The sequence below is a fragment of the Sarcophilus harrisii genome, chromosome 2, assembly GCF_902635505.1.
Source record: "Sarcophilus harrisii chromosome 2, mSarHar1.11, whole genome shotgun sequence".
Lineage (NCBI taxonomy): Eukaryota > Metazoa > Chordata > Mammalia > Dasyuromorphia > Dasyuridae > Sarcophilus > Sarcophilus harrisii.
Window position 1 is genome coordinate 568,125,945 of NC_045427.1, and position 21,733 is coordinate 568,147,677.

General features: G+C 36.7%; 1 protein-coding gene across 4 annotated transcripts in view; it reads right to left on the reverse strand.

Moving 5' to 3' along the window:
* GPAM (glycerol-3-phosphate acyltransferase, mitochondrial) overlaps positions 1 to 21,733 on the reverse strand; it is a 73,935-nt gene that overhangs the window by 25,233 nt on the left and 26,969 nt on the right. Inside the window, exons 1-7 of one of the 4 annotated variants that reach the window (XM_031955844.1) lie at positions 16,568 to 16,778; positions 13,135 to 13,189; positions 11,944 to 12,074; positions 11,587 to 11,709; positions 9,369 to 9,442; positions 6,124 to 6,237; positions 194 to 343 (exon numbers count right to left, since the gene is read on the reverse strand). In XM_031955844.1, coding sequence (XP_031811704.1) covers positions 194 to 343; positions 6,124 to 6,237; positions 9,369 to 9,442; positions 11,587 to 11,709; positions 11,944 to 12,045 — 563 coding nt within the window. In that variant the 5' untranslated portion in view covers positions 12,046 to 12,074; positions 13,135 to 13,189; positions 16,568 to 16,778. The other 3 variants (XM_031955845.1, XM_031955846.1, XM_003755368.4) reach the window with 3 other exon arrangements.

The window sequence follows — 21,733 nt, forward strand, 5'->3', positions numbered from 1 at the left end:
TTTCTGTATGTGTGGCATCCTACTTTTGAGACTGCAAATTGGAATAAAAATTATATCTTCTAGTCCTTGAAAACTAAACACGTTCTACATTTTACAGGAACTTCAAAAATATTTGTTGATTCTGTTCTTACTAATTCAATTTCCTGAAAAAAAGGCAATTCCATTAACAACTCACTTTCTTGATTTTCATTACCTGATCATTGCTGGTGAGACATTAGCAACCATTTCTTGGAGAATCCGCTTAGCTTTCTTCTTCACTTTGCTAATAGATTTTGATTGCTGTTGAACAGAACCATCTCTAGAATTCAGTTCAGAAGCCACTTCTTCAATTGCTTCCTGTACTCTGATTTGAAAAATGAAAGACAATTGACAAATTGACAAAAGACAAATGAAAGACAACTATTTCTAAACTATCTTCTATAGATAGATAGATATAGATATATAACATTTCCTAAATTATTCATTCAATTCACAAAGCCGAAAGATATTCAGAATGTTTTTAAGGGGAGTAACACTCTTTCTAGAGCAAGGGAAAGAATGATATTTTGGGTAAAACTGATAAAGTTGTCTTAAGTAACAACTAAAGATTCTAAAAGCTCTAATTTAAGTCAAAGCAACAAGTAGAATTGTCAAACACTCCAGAAGAAAAGAATGAAGAAGCAAAATGAAAAAAGGAATAACTATCTATAAGCATATGTTCTGAAGGGGTATAAAGGCAGTTGTAAGAATATGCATGATTTCTTTTTTAGAAAAATTACTTTGCCTCTGATTTATAACTCCATTAGGTAGCACATGGATAAAATGCTAGATTTAGAGTCAGTAAGACTTGCAATCAAATCCTGTGTCAGAATCTTATAGCTACAGAAGGAAGGACAAATCACAGAACTTCCCTCAGCCTCAGTTTCCTCTTCTGCAAAATGGAAATAATAACATCTATGTGCCAAGAATTTTCCAACACTCAGGTGAAATAGCATATCAAGGCTTAGCAATCTTACTGAATAAAAGCTAATTTATTCTTACCACACTGATAATATTTTTTTAATTAAATGTAATTATTTTTGTTGTAAACATTTTACCAGTTAATCTAAATGTGATCAATAACTAAGTAAATACTCTACTATAAGAACTAAGTTCATCAATTTGACATTCTCTAAATGAAACTCAAAGGAAGCTACAGCTAAATGAAAGGATGACTCAATTTTCTCTGTCAAAACACTCAGCTAAAACAAATTTATTAGGCACCTGCCATGTGCCAGGCAGTGGAGAAAAAGACAAAAGTTTCTGCCACTGACAAACTTACAATTTAGTCTGGAGAAAAAGGTACACATATAGGTATATATAAATACAAAAGATAATTGGGGGGAAAGTACTAATAACGAGGTGCAGAGAGAAATCATTAAAGGCTTTATGTAGAAGAAGGAAAGAGCTGATCCTTGAAAAGGAATAAGGGATTTTAAGAAGAGAAGCTAGCTTGCAGGCATAGGGAATAGATAATTTCAAGACTTTTTAGAGAGATGGAATGTCATGGATAAGGAAAAGGAAGAACAGTTTGGTTCAACTATTGTATATATACACAAGACTAATATGTAGCTAAACTAGCAGTGGGGGGATTAGGATCACATTGTAAAAAAAAAAAAAACTTTAAATGCTACAGAAAAGTCTCCATTTGATCCCTGAAACAGTAAGGGACTGCCTACCCTGCAGTGTACTGAGTAAGGAAGTGATATATTCAGTGGTATGTTTAAGAAAAATCACCTTTTTAGCTTTGTGGAAGATGGATCAGAATAGGAGAACTTGAGGCTGGAAGACTAATTAGGAAACCATCTACCTGCATCAACCATCTGTATCATATAAATAGAGTTGATGAGAGCCTGAATTAAGGTGGTGGCTGTTCAGTGAAGAAAAGAGGATGGACACAGAAGATGTCATGAAGGTAGAAGGACAAGATTTAGCAATAACTAAATATGTGGAATGAAGGAAAGGAAACCATCAAGGACAACACTAAGGTTACAAACCTGGGTGACTGGAAGGATGGTGGTACTACTAATAGGAAAAAGAAAGATTCAGAAAAGGAATGGGCTTGGAAAAGAATGAATTCTTTTAGGAAATGTTGACTTTTAATTGCTTACAGAACATTCGGGTGTTAATCTAATAGGTGATGTGACAATGGAACACAGGAAAGAGTTTAGGGCTGGATTTAGAAATCTAGGAATCAACATGGAGGTGATATTTAAACTCATATAACCTAATGAGGTCACTGAAAGAAATCAGAGAGATGAGCAGAGTTGGTTTTACCTCATGCCCAAAAACAACAAGAAGCATCATCTGGGACACCGGGCAATCTGGTGATGCGGTGTTTGTGACAAGCATTTTCAAGAAGACATGAAAATAACTGTAGCTTGTCTGTTACAAAGGATGAAAATGTAAAGAAACTATGAAAAACTCAAGAAAACCTGTCAATTAAATCAATGAGTAACTTCATGACTTCAACATAAAGGTGGAAATAGGCAAGAATAATGAAAAATACTGGAAACTATGGATCAGCTATAAGAAATTAGAGGCCAAACACATATAAATTTAAAAAAACAAACAATTTCTTCAAGAGAGTAATTGAAAAACACTAGGCACAGCAAGTGTTGCATAGTATCACAAAAAATTAAATAGGTTATATATTAGAAGACAAAGAATGACTATCATTCTTGCCTCAGCTATTCATATAGTCAGTCCAGTAACCTATTAGAGTAAAGCTCAAAATAAAAGGCTAGGATAAAAATGAGATACATATAAAGTGTACAATTTTAAAAGTAATTTACATATTTAAATAAGTTAATGATGACCAAAAAGAAAAAAATGGCATATGAATACAAGGACAATTGGCTACAATTATTTTATGCAGAAACTCAGTAGATGTAAATCAATTGCTACAATGAAGACACCAAATGGTCAAAAAACTGCATTAGTCAACTAACAAGTGACTTTGTAGCAAAATGAAGGGATAATGGCAATCAAGGAACACACATATTTAGAATATAGGTTTGCCAGATAAAATTTAAAAAGGTAGTTGTGAATAAAAACAATTTAAAGGAAATTTGGAGAGATCAAAGTCATCACAAAGGGAAAGAAAGAAAGAAAAGGGAACAAACATTTGTGAAGTTCCTGCTATGTGGAAGACACTCTGCTAAGTGCTTTATAAATATTATCACATTTGATCCTCACAACAATTCTGGGAAGTAAATGCAATTATTTTCCCCTTTTTGCAAATGAGGAAATTGAAGTAGCCAAAAGTGATGTTAACTTGCCCAGAGTCACACAGTTAAGGCAAAATTTGAACTCGAGTCATTCTGATTCCAGGCCCAGAAACGCTATCTACTGTGCCAAATAACTGCCTTTAAAATGTCAAAGATATTAAGAATGAAACTGGGGGCAGCTAGGTGACTCAGAGGAAAGAGCACCAGCTCTCAGATCAGGAGGACCTCAGTTAAAATCTGGCCTCAGACACTCAATATTTTCTAGTTGTGTGACCCTAGGCAACTTAACCCCAATTGCCTCATTAAAAAAAAAAAAAAAAAAAATGGTGACATAAGATAGGAAAGATCTACAAAATTATTTATAACACACTCTTTTAATCATCGAGGAAAGAGAAGTCACCATATTTGCACTCAAATATCATAGTATTAGAATGTGCTTACAGAGGTAGCAAAAATGGCACTAAAGAGAAAGTTGGGAAAATAAAATGTGCATGAAGAAGGCAATACTGATTGGCAATGCAACTGTGAAGTACACTGACGGGTCAATTTTTCAAGATAAATTAAGAAGAGAGATGACAAAAGGGACATCTTTTTATTTGGGTAGATGAGATACAACTAGAAGGAAGACCAATAACTGACCAATATGCCTACTTTTCCATACATAATATTTTTATGAGAAAAACGCATACCATTGAGAGAATTCTTACTGAAACTATTAAAAATAGCAGACTTTTGCAAATAGTAGTCCGCCACAGACCCAATATTTACAATCATCAAAATGACTAAGAAATATAAAGAAGAAAAGAGTATTACACATAAAGTCACTATACAAAAGCATTTGATTCAGTTAAGCAAAAAAGCCTGTCTTAGAAGTTTTCTTCTAGCAAGATATTTCCCATGTATTCCTCAAAATTATATGTGATCCCTTACAAGATATGAGATATTTTGACTGACCAGGCTAATTACTACTATCAGGCAAAACATAAAACAGAGAGATATAACTTTGCCAAACATCTTTACCACAATCATGGGAAACAGCACAGTCAAAAATATAGAGGGATTCCCCAAAATTGTTAATGTCCTTCAATACTCCAGATGCTCCCATTTGTGGATGGCATTATGCAGATTGCATCAGGATTCAGAATACTACAAAACCTCCTAGATGAGATCCATAACCACTCAAATGGGTTTAGTCTAACAATCCACCCAGGAAAAGCCAAGAGGTGAAGAATATTTAGTTTCTAAACTATGATATGCATTTTAATAAATAAAGCTATAAATTTTTTCCACTGGATATGTATGTGTGTGTGTATGCATTTCTTGGATAATCATTCCAAATGAACAATGAATTAGACCCAAAACTGAATAGAAAGCCAAAGGACTGTACTGACTTTTGGAAAGTGAAAAATTCTTTTCATGACACCAAGACAAAGGCCCATCATTTTAATACAAATAGTTTCTGGTGCCGTATGCCTGAGAAAGGGAAGACATCTCCAAAAATGCAAGAACACGCAATTCTCTGATATTGCCCACTAAGAGAATAACTTAGTGTCTTTCTCTCTTTAATAAAGTATCTCTTCTTAAAAAAAAAAAAAAAAATGCAAGAACAAGCATCCAGAGAGCAATAGATATCTAGTGGGTTAAACAAGTTATAAAATATTAGAAATGGAATTAAAAAGTAGAAGTAGAAAATAATATCAAAAAATTGCATCAGTGAAAAACAAGATGATTATATGGCAAGGGTGGGGATAACCAATGATAGGCCTGTTATCAATCACAGATATCTGCAATGTTAAAAGGAAGGTCCCTGACCAATTGAGTGGACACTCTGTAATGAACTTAAGGGAGTTAGACAGGAGTTAGAATGGGAAAGACTGAATGACTGCCTTCTACACTATCAGGAGGCATTTCCCACAATAATTCATCTTTTTAAGTATTCAAATATTTTTTTAATTACCATAAAATGAAGTCCATATTGTTTTTAAGTAGAGGGAAGGGGCAGCATAGTAGAAAGGATAGAAAACCGAAAGACCAAAGTTAAGCCACATCTCTGACAGATATGGATTGTGAGATCCTGGCCAAATTACTTGATCTCTCAGCATACAAGGAAATCTTCTAAGACCATTCAGTTACAGAATAGTAGATGATCGACATTTGTAAAGGAGCTTCCTTAGAAGTCCCTATACCAAAGGATGTTAGCTGGCTCTCCCTACTCTCCAAAAAAAGGACAGTACTGATAGAAATATATAGTCCACAGATTTACAAATTCATTCTATTTTACTCAAAAGGACCCAATGACCAAACCCCTTAAATTGCTTCTAAATTTTCATTTTTTTATAACTGTTACATTTAATGTAGGAAACAATGGAAAATGGTTTAAGTCAGTAGTTTTAAATCTTCATAATGATTTTAATGGGATAACCAAACTTATTAGATATGACTGGTTAATGCCTACAAAATAACAAAATCCAAAAGGAACTAACTACACTAGGGGGGAAAAAGGGAAAAAAATAATCTATTACTCTATATATTGAAACACAAAAAGTATACAATATTTTCTAACTCTGATCATTCACTCACATACTTCAAATCTTAAAGAATGAATTATGAACTAAAAAAACGCATTATCCCACATTATTGTGATGACAACACTTTCCAGGAAGTCTGAAAATATACATTTCCCAAGCCAACTTGTTTCTGTGGCATTTATGAAGTCTAGCATTCTGCTCTGTATGCTTACTGATTCCCAGAGAATCTACTTTACCTTCCATCAGTATTTTCTAAGGATGTCTAACAAAACTTTTATAAAGTTAAAAAGAAAATATTAGGAAGTGCTGCTGTATAGGAGTTAAAATGTTATAGAAATTTTTCATACCTGTTACTGTTCAGTACATTTTCAGTCACATTGGTGGCAAACATGCCCTTATGAACATCCCGCTCTTGAACAAAAAGTACATATGAAAGGCGTCTTGCAAGCCATCCTCTATGTCTACAACATAAAAGTCAAGCATTCTGTTAAAACCTAAAACACTGTTTTAATCATTTTGGCTTTTCATCTCCCCAATCCCCCTCCATCTTCCCCCCTTTAAAAGTAAGTTTAATTCTTATATTCATTTAAATTTACCATCTTGATCTGTAATAGTTATAATAATATAATGTAATAGCATCTTGATCTGTAATAGTTATAATAGCAAGCTAATATCTATAATATTTATATTATATATTATATTTATTATATTTATATATTTTTATTTTATATTTATATTATATATTATATTTATATTATAGCTAATATATTATATTATTATAATAGCTAATATGTTATATATATTATATATTATATTTATATTATAGCTAATATCTATAATAATTACCCAAAGGCAAAAAAAAATATGCTATGAATAGTTAGGCAAATTTTCTCAAGGGCTCACAATTAAAAATTTAAAATGAGTGTTCCTTTATAACAGGGATTCTTGACCTTTCTTCATCATGGACCCTTTTGGCAGTTCAATAAAGCCCACAGACACCTTTGCAAATTCATGTTTTTAATACATAAAATAAAATACATAGAACAATAAAGGAAATCAATTACATTAAAATGAAGCTATTAAAATGAAGCTGGTGGCCCCCAGATTAAAAAACTGATTTTATGTATGTTTCCCTTTTCCTTTACTAAACAACATATATATGGCAAAAATGCCATATAATTTAAAATCTTTCATTTTCAAGAAACTTATTTAGTCCACTAATATGTAATATAATTCACTAGAAAAAAGTTTTCCAATAAAATTAATTTTTGTTATTAAGATAATTATTTAGAAGGAAAAAAAAAACAAGCATCTGCTTTGAAACGACTCTGAGTTCTTGATTATTCAAAGGCATATCATGAGCAGTGTAGTCTAGAATCTTGTCTCTATGTTTCCCAATTGTCAAAACACATTCTGTTAATCTTCATAAAAATTAACATTGACAATAAAATTACTATTAATAAATACAGAAAGATGTACTAGAACACACAAAAACCCTCAATTCTATGAAAATAAAACCTATTGTCCAAGTACCACTTTCTCTATTATTCCTTCCTTCCTTTCAAAACTTTTTGACAGTATCCCAAACCTCTGAGAAGGAAGCCTTACAAAAATCAAAATATTCTTCTTTCAAAATACATTTCTCTATCATTTGTGGAATATCATTATAAGGCACAAAGTACAGTCATGCTATGAAATTCCTAGGCAATTAAATTCCAAAGGGGTGAAAGGACAATCTGCCAGGTTATTGTGTGCTCTCAAAGGAAAAATAAAGTGGTTATGTTTTATTTTAGGTTTTGTCTAGACAATGCACAGAAAAATTTGTTATCTAGCTAAGCATTAAGCAATATATTTAGGCAGCTGATGCCCACTAGCAGCTAAACATTCATTTTTTAGACAATGGGTATAATTATTCTATATATACATATACATACACACAAAGATATATTTCTTAAGGAAGGGGGAGAGGCCTGTGAAGGAATATAAAATTTCCCAACAAAATACTGATTTAACTTTATACCTTTAAGATGAAAATTAAATTTTCATAAAACAGCTAAGCAAGCATCCATTTTTTCTTAGTAAGAAAAGTCACTATAGAAAATGGCTCAACATGATTCAGACCAATGATCTTGTGGTGAAGAGAACCATCTACACCCAGAGAGAGGACTGTGGGAACTGAGTGTGGTTCACAACATAGCATTTTCACTCTTTTTGTTGTTTTTTGATTGCATTTTGTTTTCTTTCCAGCCTGACTTGATTTTTCTTGTGAAGCAAGATAATTGCATAAATTTGTATGCATAAATTGGATTTAACATATATTTCTACCATGTTTAACATATGTTGGACTACTTACTATCTATGGAGAAGAGATGGGGAAAGAAGGGGAAAAATTGGAACACAAGGTTTTGCAAGGATTAATGTCAAAGAATTATCCATGCATATGTTTTGAAAAATAATAAGCTTTAATTAAAAAAAGAGAGAATGACCCCAAAACAAAGCATCAAAGAAAAACATAGCATGGGCACATATTTTACAAAAATGTTTGGAAAATATGAAAGAAAAGTTAAAAATAAAAGAATGAAAAAAAAGAAAAAAAAAAAAGAAAGTGATTCAACAATATGACCGAATACCAGCTTTTCAGAGGTAGCTAGATGGTGCAGTAAATAGAATTCTAGGTTTGAAGTCAGGAAGACTCGAGTTAAAATTCAATTGCAATTTGACTCAGTTTGACTCAGTTTTTTTCAACTTTTAATATGGAGATGACAATAATATCTACCTTACAAAGTTATTGTGATGATCAATGAAGTAATATTTATAAGTACCTAACACATAGGAGACACTTTAAAAATGTTTGCTTCTTCTCTTGCTTTCAAAGAATTTCAACTGTTTTCCATTTATGTTTAAACATGAATGTTTACTCTCATCCCAAGTTACAGTTGATTAAAAAAAAATAATAAGAGAAGCTGCTGCTGTCTTTCTCCCAAGCCCTATCTTCTTACTCTCCCATAATTTTTGTATAACAACATTCCTTTCTTCTCACTCCAACATTCTGAATCATTTCCTTAAATCCACCAACTTTTTCCTATTTGCCTCGAATTTGGAAGTAATCATTCTAAAAAATCACCTTACTCAAGTGACAGATAATCATATTTTGTATTCCACTAAAAATTAAACAAATTTAAATAGCCTTAAGCAAAAATATTCATCCTAAAACAGAACAGCAAAACAATATATTGTTTCCCCTTTACCAAAACTAACAGTTTTGATAAAAAAAAACTAATAGATGAGCATAAAACTTTTAAATTATTTAATTTAAAACTTTAAATTAATTTAAAATTTTAAATTAATTAATTTAAAATTATTTAAATTTCTATCACACCTGGTACACTTAATAAAAATTAAAGCACCAATAATAATGTTCCCTTAGGTGACCAGTTTATTCTCCACAAAAAGTCTCTCTCTTACCAGAAGCCCCCTCATTCGTATTTAATGACAGGAAATAATAATTAAGGCTTAGCAAATAATTATTCTGATAGCACAAATAAATCTGAAATAAATACAATTTGTGTATTTTCTTTAAATGATACTTTACCTTGTATGAGTTTCATTGATATAGATAACATTCCTCAATCCCAAAGAAGGGATACTTGGATTGAAAAACTTGTCCTGTGGAAAAAATAATTGAGACAACCACCCCAAAAAAAGGTTAGAAAGTCTACATAACAACCATTTCACCATGGCAATAAAATAATAAAATAAAATTCAAGATCATGAGGGTCAAAAGAACACAGTTTCTATTAACAAATACATAATACCTGTTTCTTTTTAAAGGACATAATACTTTGGAATTATTCTTATTTTGCAATGATGGAAATTGAGACTAAATGAAGTTAAGAGATTTGCCTAAATCTTCCTGGTAAGTGAACTGTCTCAAAAACCTGGCTCTTACCTGTCTCTTCTTCATTAATTTAAATTGCTTTGAATGTTGCCCTTTTTTAAAGGGAAAGGGAATTGTACACTTTAAGAAAAGACTGGATATCAGGGGTTAACATTTGTAAGTCCCATATTTAGATTACCAATTTAAATGAGAAAAAGTATGACAAAAATTCTCTTTATAGATAGATTTTAAAATAATCCTGTGACTTTTCTTTCTAGTAAGGAAAAGCTTAAACCTGTATCACTGGAGAAGCTTTTTAAAAGTCTTTTATATTATTCCTATATATTCATATTCACATTCCAGTCAAACTGAGTCCTTTAAGTTTCCCAATCCCAGTGACTGCAAAGAACTTTCCACACATCTCTACCTGTTGAAATCCCTTTTTCAGGTGTGAGCTCTTCTTTGATCTCACAGCTGAAATGGATCTCTTTATCAGCAAAGATCACATAATGCTCTCATTGGACATCTCTTTTGAGTGTGTATATGTATATGTGGGTGTATACATGTATGTGTCATCTCCTATTATTTTTGAGTGTAGTTTCTTCTAATTTCATATTCACTTACCAATGTTTGCACATAAAAGAATGCAAATGCCTAACAAAGCTTATCAGGGTACCTCCAAATAAAATTTTGGCTCCCAACCTGCTCCAATAGGCAAAGAATTGACCCCATCTGCAAAAAAAACCCGTCATTTTCCCTGAATCCTGGGTGATTTGTGTGCTACACAGGAGTGTGTGTGACCTTCTTTAAGATCACTAAGCTTTTTCAGGAGAAGCTGAACACACAACTTTCTTCCATGGCTATAAATCCCTCCCTTTATCACATCTTTAAATTCTTCTGTTGCAAATGGACATTAAGTAGAAAACTCACACTCAGCATAGTAATCTAGTCACATAAATATGTTACAAGCAGTAAGGCATGAATGGTAGCATTTTCCTTCTCAATAAGTATTCAAAGACAAAGAAGCTTAACATTTGAACTTAACTAGAATTTCTTTAATAGGCTTTTTCTACAGATTTGGAACACTGTTGCATTAGTTTCAGGACGCCTTATTCTGACACATTCCTGCATTTTCTTTCAACTTATCCTTCTAAAATACTATTCTAGGAACCCATAAATTACACATATCTCTTTGTCTCTTACAAAGAACCTAAATATATTTTGTTACTTTTTTTTTTTAGGCTTCATCCTGACATAAAAATATCTGTCTAAAAACTGTATAAATATGTATACATATATTATATTTAACATATACTTTAACATATTTAACATGTATGGGACTACCTATATAAGGGAGAGAGTTGGGGGGAATGAGGGGAAAAGTTGGAACAGAAATTTTTGCAAGGGTCAATGTTGAAAAATTACCCATTCATATGTTTTGTATATAAAAAGCTATAATAAAAAATAAAATTTTAAAAAGATCTGTCTAAAATGGAATATTTCTGCTCCTACATCCTACATTCCCCATTCTACAGCAAAAGACATTCCCTGGCAGTGGAGGCCTTACAGGAAGTACAGCAAAGCAACTACTGGAAACATTGTTTGCCCTCTGCAGTCATCTCTGTCTTGTTCTACCCCTATAACTTTTCTTGCTACAATGTTCAATACTTACTGTTCAATGTCAAATTGTTTTCTCCTTAACCCCCTGAGCTCTTTCTTCCAAAGACACTGAAAATTTATATCTACTATTCCTTGGGGGCATAACAGCACTATAAAAGATGAGGACAGAGAAAATGCTATTTAACATTATCTGGCTTAAAAAGTATTTTGTAAAGAAAAAAATAAATCAAAAACACTAAAACCCAAAGTATCAAATTTACTCCAAACGCAACATAAAATATTTTTCTCAATTTTTTATCATCCAATGGCTTACCCAGCTCTGGGGAGTACACACATAGCAACATCGCCCCACAAATGGCCTCTTTCTGCTCATTAAAGTTTCTTTCCACTTTAAAGTTGCTGATCGGAATACAGTAGGTCTGAAACCACAATCGCCCTAATAAATAAGAGAAAAGGGTCTGACTAGCAGGGAAAATAAAACATACTCTTTTGAATTCTAAGATTTAGTAATCAAATGTAAAAAAGAGGAAGCAAACTATACATTCATTTACTTGGGCATAAGCACAAATTTTTAATTTATTAAACTATAGGTCCACTATACAGTGACTCAATCAATATAATAATTCTACTGTTTGCCCATAATCCATTTTCATTTCAACTTCAAACTTACCCATTCTTCACCTGAGTGTTTACATCTATTGACACTGTATTCTGATGAATTTGACAGGTAAGAAACATCTATCGTACCAAGGGACACTGCGGACTCATCCATGACACCAACTTAAAATCCCAAATCATGTGCTATAAAATAAAATTATGTATGAGTGAGATATTTTCAATATCTAAGTAAAACAATGACTTACAAGTCATTTGTTCCTTGTCAGAATATGAACTATTGCAGGGTTTCTAACATAATAGGGGAAGAAGAGAAACTGAGAACTTTAAGGTAGATGAGCTGATATAACAAAAAGAGTTCTGGATTTGGAAATAGTGGGCCTTGGTTCTATATCTGCCTTTGACTACCTGTGAGGTGGACAAGTTATAAACTCTCTGGGCCACATCTGTAAAACAGGAGAAAGGGGTAGTTGATTTAGTGGTCAAAACTGGTTCCAGCTCTAAATCTTTGATTTTACATACACACATGTGTGTTAAGTTTAGGTATTTGTGTATAGTGTATATATATATATATGATCTCCAGTATATTACTGAGTCAGAAGAATTCAATAATCTACTATAATCAAAAATAATGCTCTATGTATAATTGGCACACATAAAAATAATGAAAAAAATTGCAATTTGGGGTACTCTAAATTTTCCTATATTCACTTGACAATATAAATTATTCATTCCACAAAAAGACAAAGTATTTCATTTTACTATTTATATAAATCAATATTTTCCTTAAAGAAAAAGTTAGTAAATTGTGGATACTTAAAATCATAAAGCAAATATTACATCATTACTTTAAGGAGACAATTTCAGTAAGGCAATTGCAATCCCCTTCAATTCTTCAAAGGTTATTTTCATAAGTTATTGCAGGAAGAAAAAAACAAATCTAAAGAACCAGATAAGTGAACTCAAGAGCTTGAAAGTTACTCTTCCAAATTGGTTTTGCATTTTTTCCTAGCTGTGTGACCCTGGGCAAATCACTTAACCAGTCAATAAACTCAATAAAGTCAATAAACTCTGACTTAGTTGTTACATTAACTATAATAGTCATTGTGCTATAATACACCTTTCAAAATCTACCCAACCCAGATATAACAATGTAAATGGAAAGACCATTACTCCTATGAAACTGAAGGCTGCGATTATAATGACCAACTCTGGCCCTGAAGAAGAAATAAGAAAATGTACCTACCTCCCTTCTTTGCAGAACTTTTTTGCTCTTCCTTATTCTTTGTTGAGACGGCTATCTGGGGAGAGACAGATAATTTGGAAATAACGATGATAACAAATATTAGTTTAATTTTCCTAACTAAAAATACAGTATTTTTTAAATATCTCAAATCTAACTTCAAAGTTAAAGATTTCACAAAGTCAGAGAAAGAAGGAACCTTCAAGGCCCTCTAGTCAAACCTATAAAGGACCTCTATAACATCTTCAACACAGACTTCAATGAAAGATTTACAAAGAGAAGTTCACAACTGGACCTTTATAAATGCTAGAAAATTGTTTTCTTAATTTGCAGAAAATTTATCTTTCTAAAATTAGTGTATCTAATTTTATCTTTTGGGGCCAAACAGGAGTCTAATTTCTTTTATATGACAATTCTTCGAATATTTGAATTGTTAACTTGTTTCTTAACTCTTGTATTCTGAAAGAGAAATATTTTCAGTTCCTTCTATCAATCTTGATATGGTATGATTTTTACAACATCCTAGTCATCTGTTTAAGATGCAGAGCGCAGAAGTAAATAGAATAAAACTTCACTCATTTTCTTCTTTTCCAATATTCAGAAGGCTGTATTTTTATAGTTTCTTACATGACAGATTACAAATACAGCCACATACACCTAAGACATAAAAACTTTCTGATTTGCTTCCTGCTGATACTTTTAAATTGGTCATTTTAATATTTAACATTTAATATAAATCAATTTAATATTTTTTGGATACCACATCAAAATGCCCACAATAATCAATGTCATTTAGTTACAAAGCTTACACAGAGGCATTTATCTAAAATAGTCTGGCAGTCATCATCCTTAATCCAATAATACTTAAGTTCTTAAGTACTTACAGTAACTATAACAAAACCTAATAGGAAAGGTTCTAAGAGTGAAAATATATATATATGTTTTAAAGTTCCTCAGTATATAAAAGTTCAGCATTTTTTTATCGGTTTTGGTTTTAATATACTCATATAATAGTAAAAACAGGATACTAGGAAAAATTTGTTTACAGAACTAAACTGCAAGAATGATGGAGAATAGGGCCAAGAAGAAAGCCTGGATGTAAGATTTTTCTGCCAAGAGCAATGCAATGTCTCCCTGCCCCCAACTTCAAACAAGTTCATGTAGAAAAGATCCCAGTTGGACTTCCATCTAGTTGTTGCTGCCCGGCTCAAAGTATTTACTAGTGGGAGGGGAAAACCCTGCAATACTGCTCTCTAAATATGAGGAGTTGGTAAGGTATTAAGCATCTGTTTCTTCTGTTCTCACAAACCTTTAAAACTTATTTCAACACTAACTTCTAGGGGAAAGGGCATGGAGAATCCCTTTTGTTTCCACTATCAACCTCCACCACATTAAAAAAAAAAAGTTCTGAAAATACTGCATCACAATGAAGAGCTTGAAGTTTTACTGAAAGTCCTGCAGGGAAGTTAAACAATAAAATAAAAAATAAACTCAGAACCCTTTCATTCCAAAGGGAAAATAGGAGGCTTCACCCAAATAAGAGCTAATGGGAATTTAGCTACATCTCTTGGTCCAGGGGCAGGAGGGGGGGGGCGAAAATTAGGTCGCCATCCCAAAGAAAACAAAACCCAGCGGCAGGAGTCACGGAACTTGGGATTTCCTGGGGAAGCGGGAGAGTGAATCAGAGGTTCTGCACAGACACCTGTCTCCTGGACCAAAGACACAGGGCCCCCTGCGACCTACCCCTCCACCACCACCCCGACTCCGCCCGAGAGAGGCACGAGCCAAAGGGACAACACCCGCCTCCTGAAGCCCCGGGGGTGACACGGGTCAAAGGCACAACCCCCACCCCCACCCCCACCATGCTTCCGGAGGTGACACGAGTTAAAGGTACTGCGACTCACACACCCCCACCGGCATTCTTGGGTCTGACAGGAGTCAAAAGCACCACCGCCTCCCGAATGCCCCGGGGGTGATGTGGGTCAGAGGCACAAGCACCCAGCCCCGCAGCGCCCCGGGGGTGATATGGGTCAGAGGCGCAGCACCAGCTCCCGAGGGCCCTGGGGGTGATGTGGGTCAGAGGTACAAGCCCCCAGCCCCGCAGCGCCCCAGGGGTGATGCGGGTCAGAGGCGCAGCACCAGCTCCCGAGGGCCCCGGGGGTGATGCAGGTCAGAGGCACAAGCACCCAGCCCCGCAGCGCCCCGGGGGTGATATGGGTCAGAGGCGCAGCACCAGCTCCCGAGGGCCCTGGGGGTGATGTGGGTCAGAGTACAAGCCCCCAGCCCACCAGCGCCCAGGGGTGATGCGGGTCAGAGGCGCAGCACCAGCTCCCGAGGGCCCCGGGGGTGACACAGGTCAGAGGCGCAGGTCCCCGGGGGTGATGTGGGTCAGAGGCACAAGCCCCAGCCCCCAGAGCCCAGGGGTGACACAGCACCAGCTCCCTAGGGCCCAGGGGTGACACGGGTCAGAGGTACAAGCCCCCAGCCCCGCAGTGCCCTAGGGTGATGTGAGTCAGAGGTACAAGCCCCCAGCCCGCAGCACCCTGGGGTGATGTGGTCAGAAGCGCACACACCAGCTCCCGAGGGCCCCAGGGGTGATGTGGGTCAGAGGCGCAGCACCAGCTCCCAGGGCCCCGGGGGTGATGTGGGTCAGAGGCACAAGCCCCCAGCCCCGCAGAGCCCCGGGGGTGACACAGCACCAGCTCCCGAGGGCCCCGGGGGTGACACGGGTCAGAGGTACAAGCCCCCAGCCCCGCAGTGCCCTGGGGGTGATGTAGGTCAGAGGTACAAGCCCCCAGCCCCGCAGCGCCCCGGGGGTGATGTGGGTCAGAGGCGCAGCACCAGCTCCCGAGGGCCCCGGGGGTGATGTGGGTCAGAGGCGCAGCACCAGCTCCCGAGGGCCTCGGGGGTGATGTGGGTCAGAGGCACAAGCCCCCAGCCCCGCAGAGCCCCGGGGGTGACACAGCACCAGCTCCCGAGGGCCCCGGGGGTGACACGGGTCAGAGGTACAAGCCCCCAGCCCCGCAGCGCCCCGGGGGTGATGTGGGTCAGAGGCGCAGCACCAGCTCCCGAGGGCCTCGGGGGTGATGTGGGCCCCCACCCCGCACCTTTGGGGCTGACACGAGCCAAAGGCCCAGCCCCCTTCCAGTGCTCCCGAGATGACACAGGTCAAAGACAACCTTCCACGTGTCCTCCAGAAGAGACGCAGGCTCCGGGGGCGGGAGGGAGGGAAGACAGCGGAGCCGAAGCCCGGGGCCGAGAAAAAGAAGGTGCAGAAGCCAGCAGCTCTCCTCGCTGGGCGAAGCTCCGCCGGGAGCTGAGGCGGCAGGAGGGCGGAGAAAGGACAAAGGACCCCCGGTCCCCAACCCACCGCGCGTCCGCCACTGTGCGCCAAGCCGGGACCTGCAGATCGCCTCCTCCCCCCGCAGACACCCACCGGCCGCGCCGCGCCTCGCGGTCTAACTCCGGCCCTGGCTCCCGTCCCAGTCTCGGCTCCGGCTGTGGTGACAGCGGCGCGATCCGTCCCTCCCTCCGTGCCTCCCTCCCCCCTCCGCTCAGACTCCGGTCCCGGCCGCAGCCGCAGCCGCAGCCGCAGTCGCGGGGGCTCCAGATGCGGCGTCGCGCGTGGATGACGTCACGAGACCGCTCCAGTTCTAGAGCGAGGGAGCCGGGCCGAAGGGAGGGTGTTTCGGGCTTCGAGGGGGAGTGTGCGCTCTGGCGCGCCCCTATTGGAGGGCGACTGCCCCCAAGCCCCGCCCTCACCACGTGCGCAGCTACACCTTGGGGGAAGCGGTCCCATTGAAGAAGCGCTGAAAGACAGAAAAGACCCGAGCCAATGGGACAGCTCTCAGAAGCCGGTCTTCTGTGACTTTCCTTCGGTGTTCTTCCTATTTGAATCAATCATGTCTTTTCTTCATGATCCCGTCTGGGGCTTTCTTGGCAAAGACACCGAAGTGTTTTGCCATCTCCCTCTCCGGCTCATTTTACACTTGTGGAAACTGAGGCAAGCAGGGTTAAGTGACCTCTCAGGTCTTTCTCACTCCAGTCCTAGTACTCTATTCCCTGCAACTGTCATGGAAGGAGCACAGATCTTGGCTTTAGGAAAACCTGGCTTCCAATCCGCCCCTGAGAGGCAAACTGTGCGACCCAAGGCAAGGCATTGAAACTTCCTGGGCTTAGGTGTCCTTTTCTGTAAAAATGGAGATCACAGCCCCTCCTTCACAGAATTGTGAAATAATACGTGTAAAGTGTCCTGCAAACCTTAAAGATGATATGGAACTACCAATGTGACCTCTTGTCAAGTCACAAACTTTCTGAGTCTCAATTCCTTCATCTGCCAAAAGAGATTCTGGCTAGAGAGAAACGAAACAAGCGTTTATTAAGTGCTACTATGTGCACTTTACAATATTACCTCATTTGATCCTCACCAAAATCCTGTAAAGTGCATGCATTTTTCAGTTTAGGAAACTGAGGCAGATAGAGGTTCAATAACTTCTCCAGAGTTATATCACCAGGAAGACTATAAGGTTGGATTTGAACTCAAGTTTTGCTGACTTCAGGTCCAGCACCCTATTCGTTAGGTAAGTTCCACAAGCCAGTCTATAATTCTATAACCTATGTCCTTTCTTTACATCTTTCAAAGTGTAGGATGGGATGTGTGCCATTTCTCTGACAAAGTTCCTTAAAGAGTAAGGACTTTTATGTAAAACATGTAATAAATATTTGGTGATTGGTTGGTAATAGACCATTCTATCTGTCGTATCATTTTTCTTTTTCCCACTAAAGCTTGTCAATAATACAAAAAAAAAAAAAATGCTAAAAAATAGTTCTTTTATTTTCTTTTTATTTTCTATTTTATTTCTATTTATTCTAGTATTTTTATGTACCATTAAGATAGCATATAAAATTTATAAGCACCAGACTTTTTGTATTTTGCCCAAATTGGATCCTTGATATACTTGTATTAGTTAATGAAGATTTACAAATTCAAGCCTGCCTCTCTCCCTTTATATTAACCTGATTGCATTAGAGGAAAAATTAATCATAAGAATGTAATCATTAGCTTACTTAAAAGTTTGTTCCTACATCATTCACCTCTAGATCATTATCTAATTCATTAGACTGTGAACTCCTAGGGAGTAGAACTGTCTTTTGTTTCTTTTTGTATCTTCAGTCTTTAGCACAATGCCTGACACAAAGTAGACACATAGAAAGATTTTTTGATTCATTGGTTAATCAGAAGGTTACAATGAGAAGATTGTTGGAATCTTTACAAACTGTTAAGCCATTAGAGTTGATAGAGACAATAATTATCTAATTTGGCATGGTTCAATGATTGATTTGATCTTGGAAGGAGATGTTTTGGGACGGAACTTGAAACATGGTACTAAGTACAACTGATAGACGATAATGCTTGTGTTCACACCTCCCTTGAAGTTCTTAGGGCCAGAAAGCACTCTGGGAGATAACCCAGAATCCCTCTCTCTCCAGAAGGAGGAGTAACCTTTGGGAGATCATATATAGAGAGGAAGCTCTTAGAGCTGGAAAGGGTTACTTGGGAACATTGATTGGGGTCGGAGAGGAGCATTCTGGGAGGAAGCCCACAAGCCCTATCTTTGAGGCAAGACAGATTCATTGCATCTTCCACCTTGGTGCTGGCTGGAAGCTGAAGAAAGCAGAGGCAGAAGCCAAGGACAAAACAGTTAATTGACTAGCCTAGGCCAGATTTAAACTCAGCTACATGAGTCTTCTTAACTTCAGGCCTAGCACTCTATCCATTCCACTATCTAGCTTCCCTATATAGATCCCATAGTAGCTTATAATTATATATATTATATATAACCCCACCTGCTTGCCTTTTATTTTCAGATCGATACAGAATGATGTTAGTGCCTGACCTTAATATCTGGGAGTTAAGCCCATTAAATCTCTCTAAAAGAGCTGGCTCAGGAAACTAAACCAGCAGGCAAAAATTTAATTATGTCTATTAGGCACCACGTGCTAGATAATAAAATAACTTAGACCTTGCATTCAGAGAGCTTACAGTCTAACAGAGGGAAACTGTCACATGTACAGATATGCATTAGTATGCAATGAAAGCACAGAAATCGCACATTAAATATAGTGCCAAGTAAAATGAAATGAGGGGGACATATATGATGCCATATGAAGCCCTCTATGGGGCTTAAGTCACATAAGTTTACAACTTCATCACAACTTGTAACTTTTAATTGCCTAGAATACTGAGAAGTTAAACAATGGGGCATTGTGTGTATGTCATAGGAAAGACTTGAATCCAACTCTTATGGTGTTCCAGAACAACTTTCTATCCACTAGGATACACTACTTCTCAGCAAACTTTTTACCTAGCTGAAAAGGAAAAAGGATCATGGCTCAAACACAAGTTTCTGTTGTTCCAAGACTTATAGCATCCTCCTTGGAACTGGGATTTACAAAATTACTATGGATTATCTTGAGTTACACTTTGCCTCATAGTTAAGCTTATCCTAATCAGCTGTCTGGGATCTAAAGTTTATACTATTGCCTCCTACAAGGCTGGAGTCCAGAAAAACAGCTGACATTAGTGAATCCTCTAGCTTCAAGTTAAGATCTCTCTTACAACCACATAAAGTGACTGTGGGGAAATATTTCCAACTGAGTTTAAATCATCTCCAAATGGATCAGTACTTCTAAAAAATAGTGAATAATGAAAAGGAAAAGAGAAATATTTCTGTTGTCTTCCTCCATTAGATTGTAACCTCGAGAGTTGAAATTGTCTTTTTTTTTCATTTGTATTCCCAGCATTTAGCATAGTACCCAGTACACATTAAGTCCTTTATAATTGTTTTTTGAATTGAACTGGGAGTTAGGAAGACTCGAGTTCAAATCTCACCTCAGACATTTACTAACTGTTGACCTTGGACAAGTCACTTAATTCATTTCAACTTCAATTTCTTCATTTGTAAAATGAGGAAAACAATAGCACTTACTTTGTAGAGTTGTTATAAGGATTGAATAAGAACATGAACAGTGCTTTCAAAAGCACTATATAAATAGTAGTTATTATTAGAATTAGTCCAACCTGCTTTTTTATAGGAGTCAACCTATAGAAAAGTGGGCTGCCCATCATCATAAAGTTAATTATATCTACATTTCCACACAATAAAGGGGCAACATCTCAGTCTATGATTCAAGCTATTATAATTCAGGATTCTACGTAGAGCTGTAGCTCATGTTTAAAAAGAAGAAGGGGAAGTTCCCAGTAATGGATTATCTGGATGGTGGCAGTCAATGACTCTTTTCCAGACATCCAGGAAATCCAAAGCAGAAAAGATTGGTAGCCAGGAAAAAAAATGAATCCCTCTGATTGGTGTTTATTGTCAGAGAATTATAGAAAGGAATTGAAAATGCCTTAGAGATCTTTTAATCTAACTCACATTTTATACAACTGATTAATAATTATTTGACTGAATAAATTTATCAATTTAGAAAACTAGAAAAAATTTCTTTAGAAAAACATCAAAGGATGATTGCAGAAATAACAAGGGCATGGTCAGTAGAAGGAGATGGTACAGAAGGATATAAAAGGGCCTTGAACTTTGCCAAAAAAAAAAAAAAAAAAACTGCCTGGCTGGAGTGCTAGCAGAGTATTATCAAAAAAGAATGTGCTGACATATAATAGTAAAATCTGACCATTTTGAGAATTCAGAATCTGTTTTAGAAAGAAAATAATTCTTATTCCACTTGCAATTCAGGTGATTAAAGAAAGAGAATACTCCAAAATGCTTAACCAAGGAAAATTAGATACAGCCTCTGAGTCGAAGAGAAATATATCTCTGAAATAAGATACAACTTTCCCAATAAGTTATCATAATGGACAGATGATGCTGCAGGGTGCATATGTGATATTTTATTCTTTTTAACTCTGGGTTTTAAAGAGAATGAAACCATGGTAGGAAATTGAGTATCCCATGATTGTCAGAGTCCCTTAGTCTGATACACTCTCCCAAGAAAATAAGGAAGGGTTCAGAAAGTGTTATCATGGTTGTCACTGTTGCTGACTTTGTGATGCAGAATTATCCTTATCCCTTTAGTCAGGACATTACTGAATTATTTTAAAATGTCATTAATTAGGAACAATTGAATACTCTGTCGATCTGAATTAATAAATTCAAATTATAGAACTTTAAAAGAAATTAAATGTTATTAGTTCAAATATAGAAATATTGAATTCAATTCAAACCAAATTATGACATAGGGTTCCTAATAAATAGGGTGTTTTAAAGAATGAGTCATTTCTAGTTAGAATATCAAATTGTTTTGAAGTCAATAGGCTGATTTTCATGTATTTGAATCAAAAGTTGATTCTCCTAAAAATTGAGAATTTTCTCCTTAAAAATCATGTTTATTCTTACTGATTTACAGAAAAATCATTTAGTAAGTCAAATGAAATTTGAGACAAATCCACAGTGATATAAATTATGCCAATCAAATTCTGAAATTGGTAAAATTCAATTAACATTATGTGTTGAATGTTACTTTGCCAAATTATTGAAACATTTTGAAAAATTACTTGGATAAGTCATTTCCCACATTTTATTGT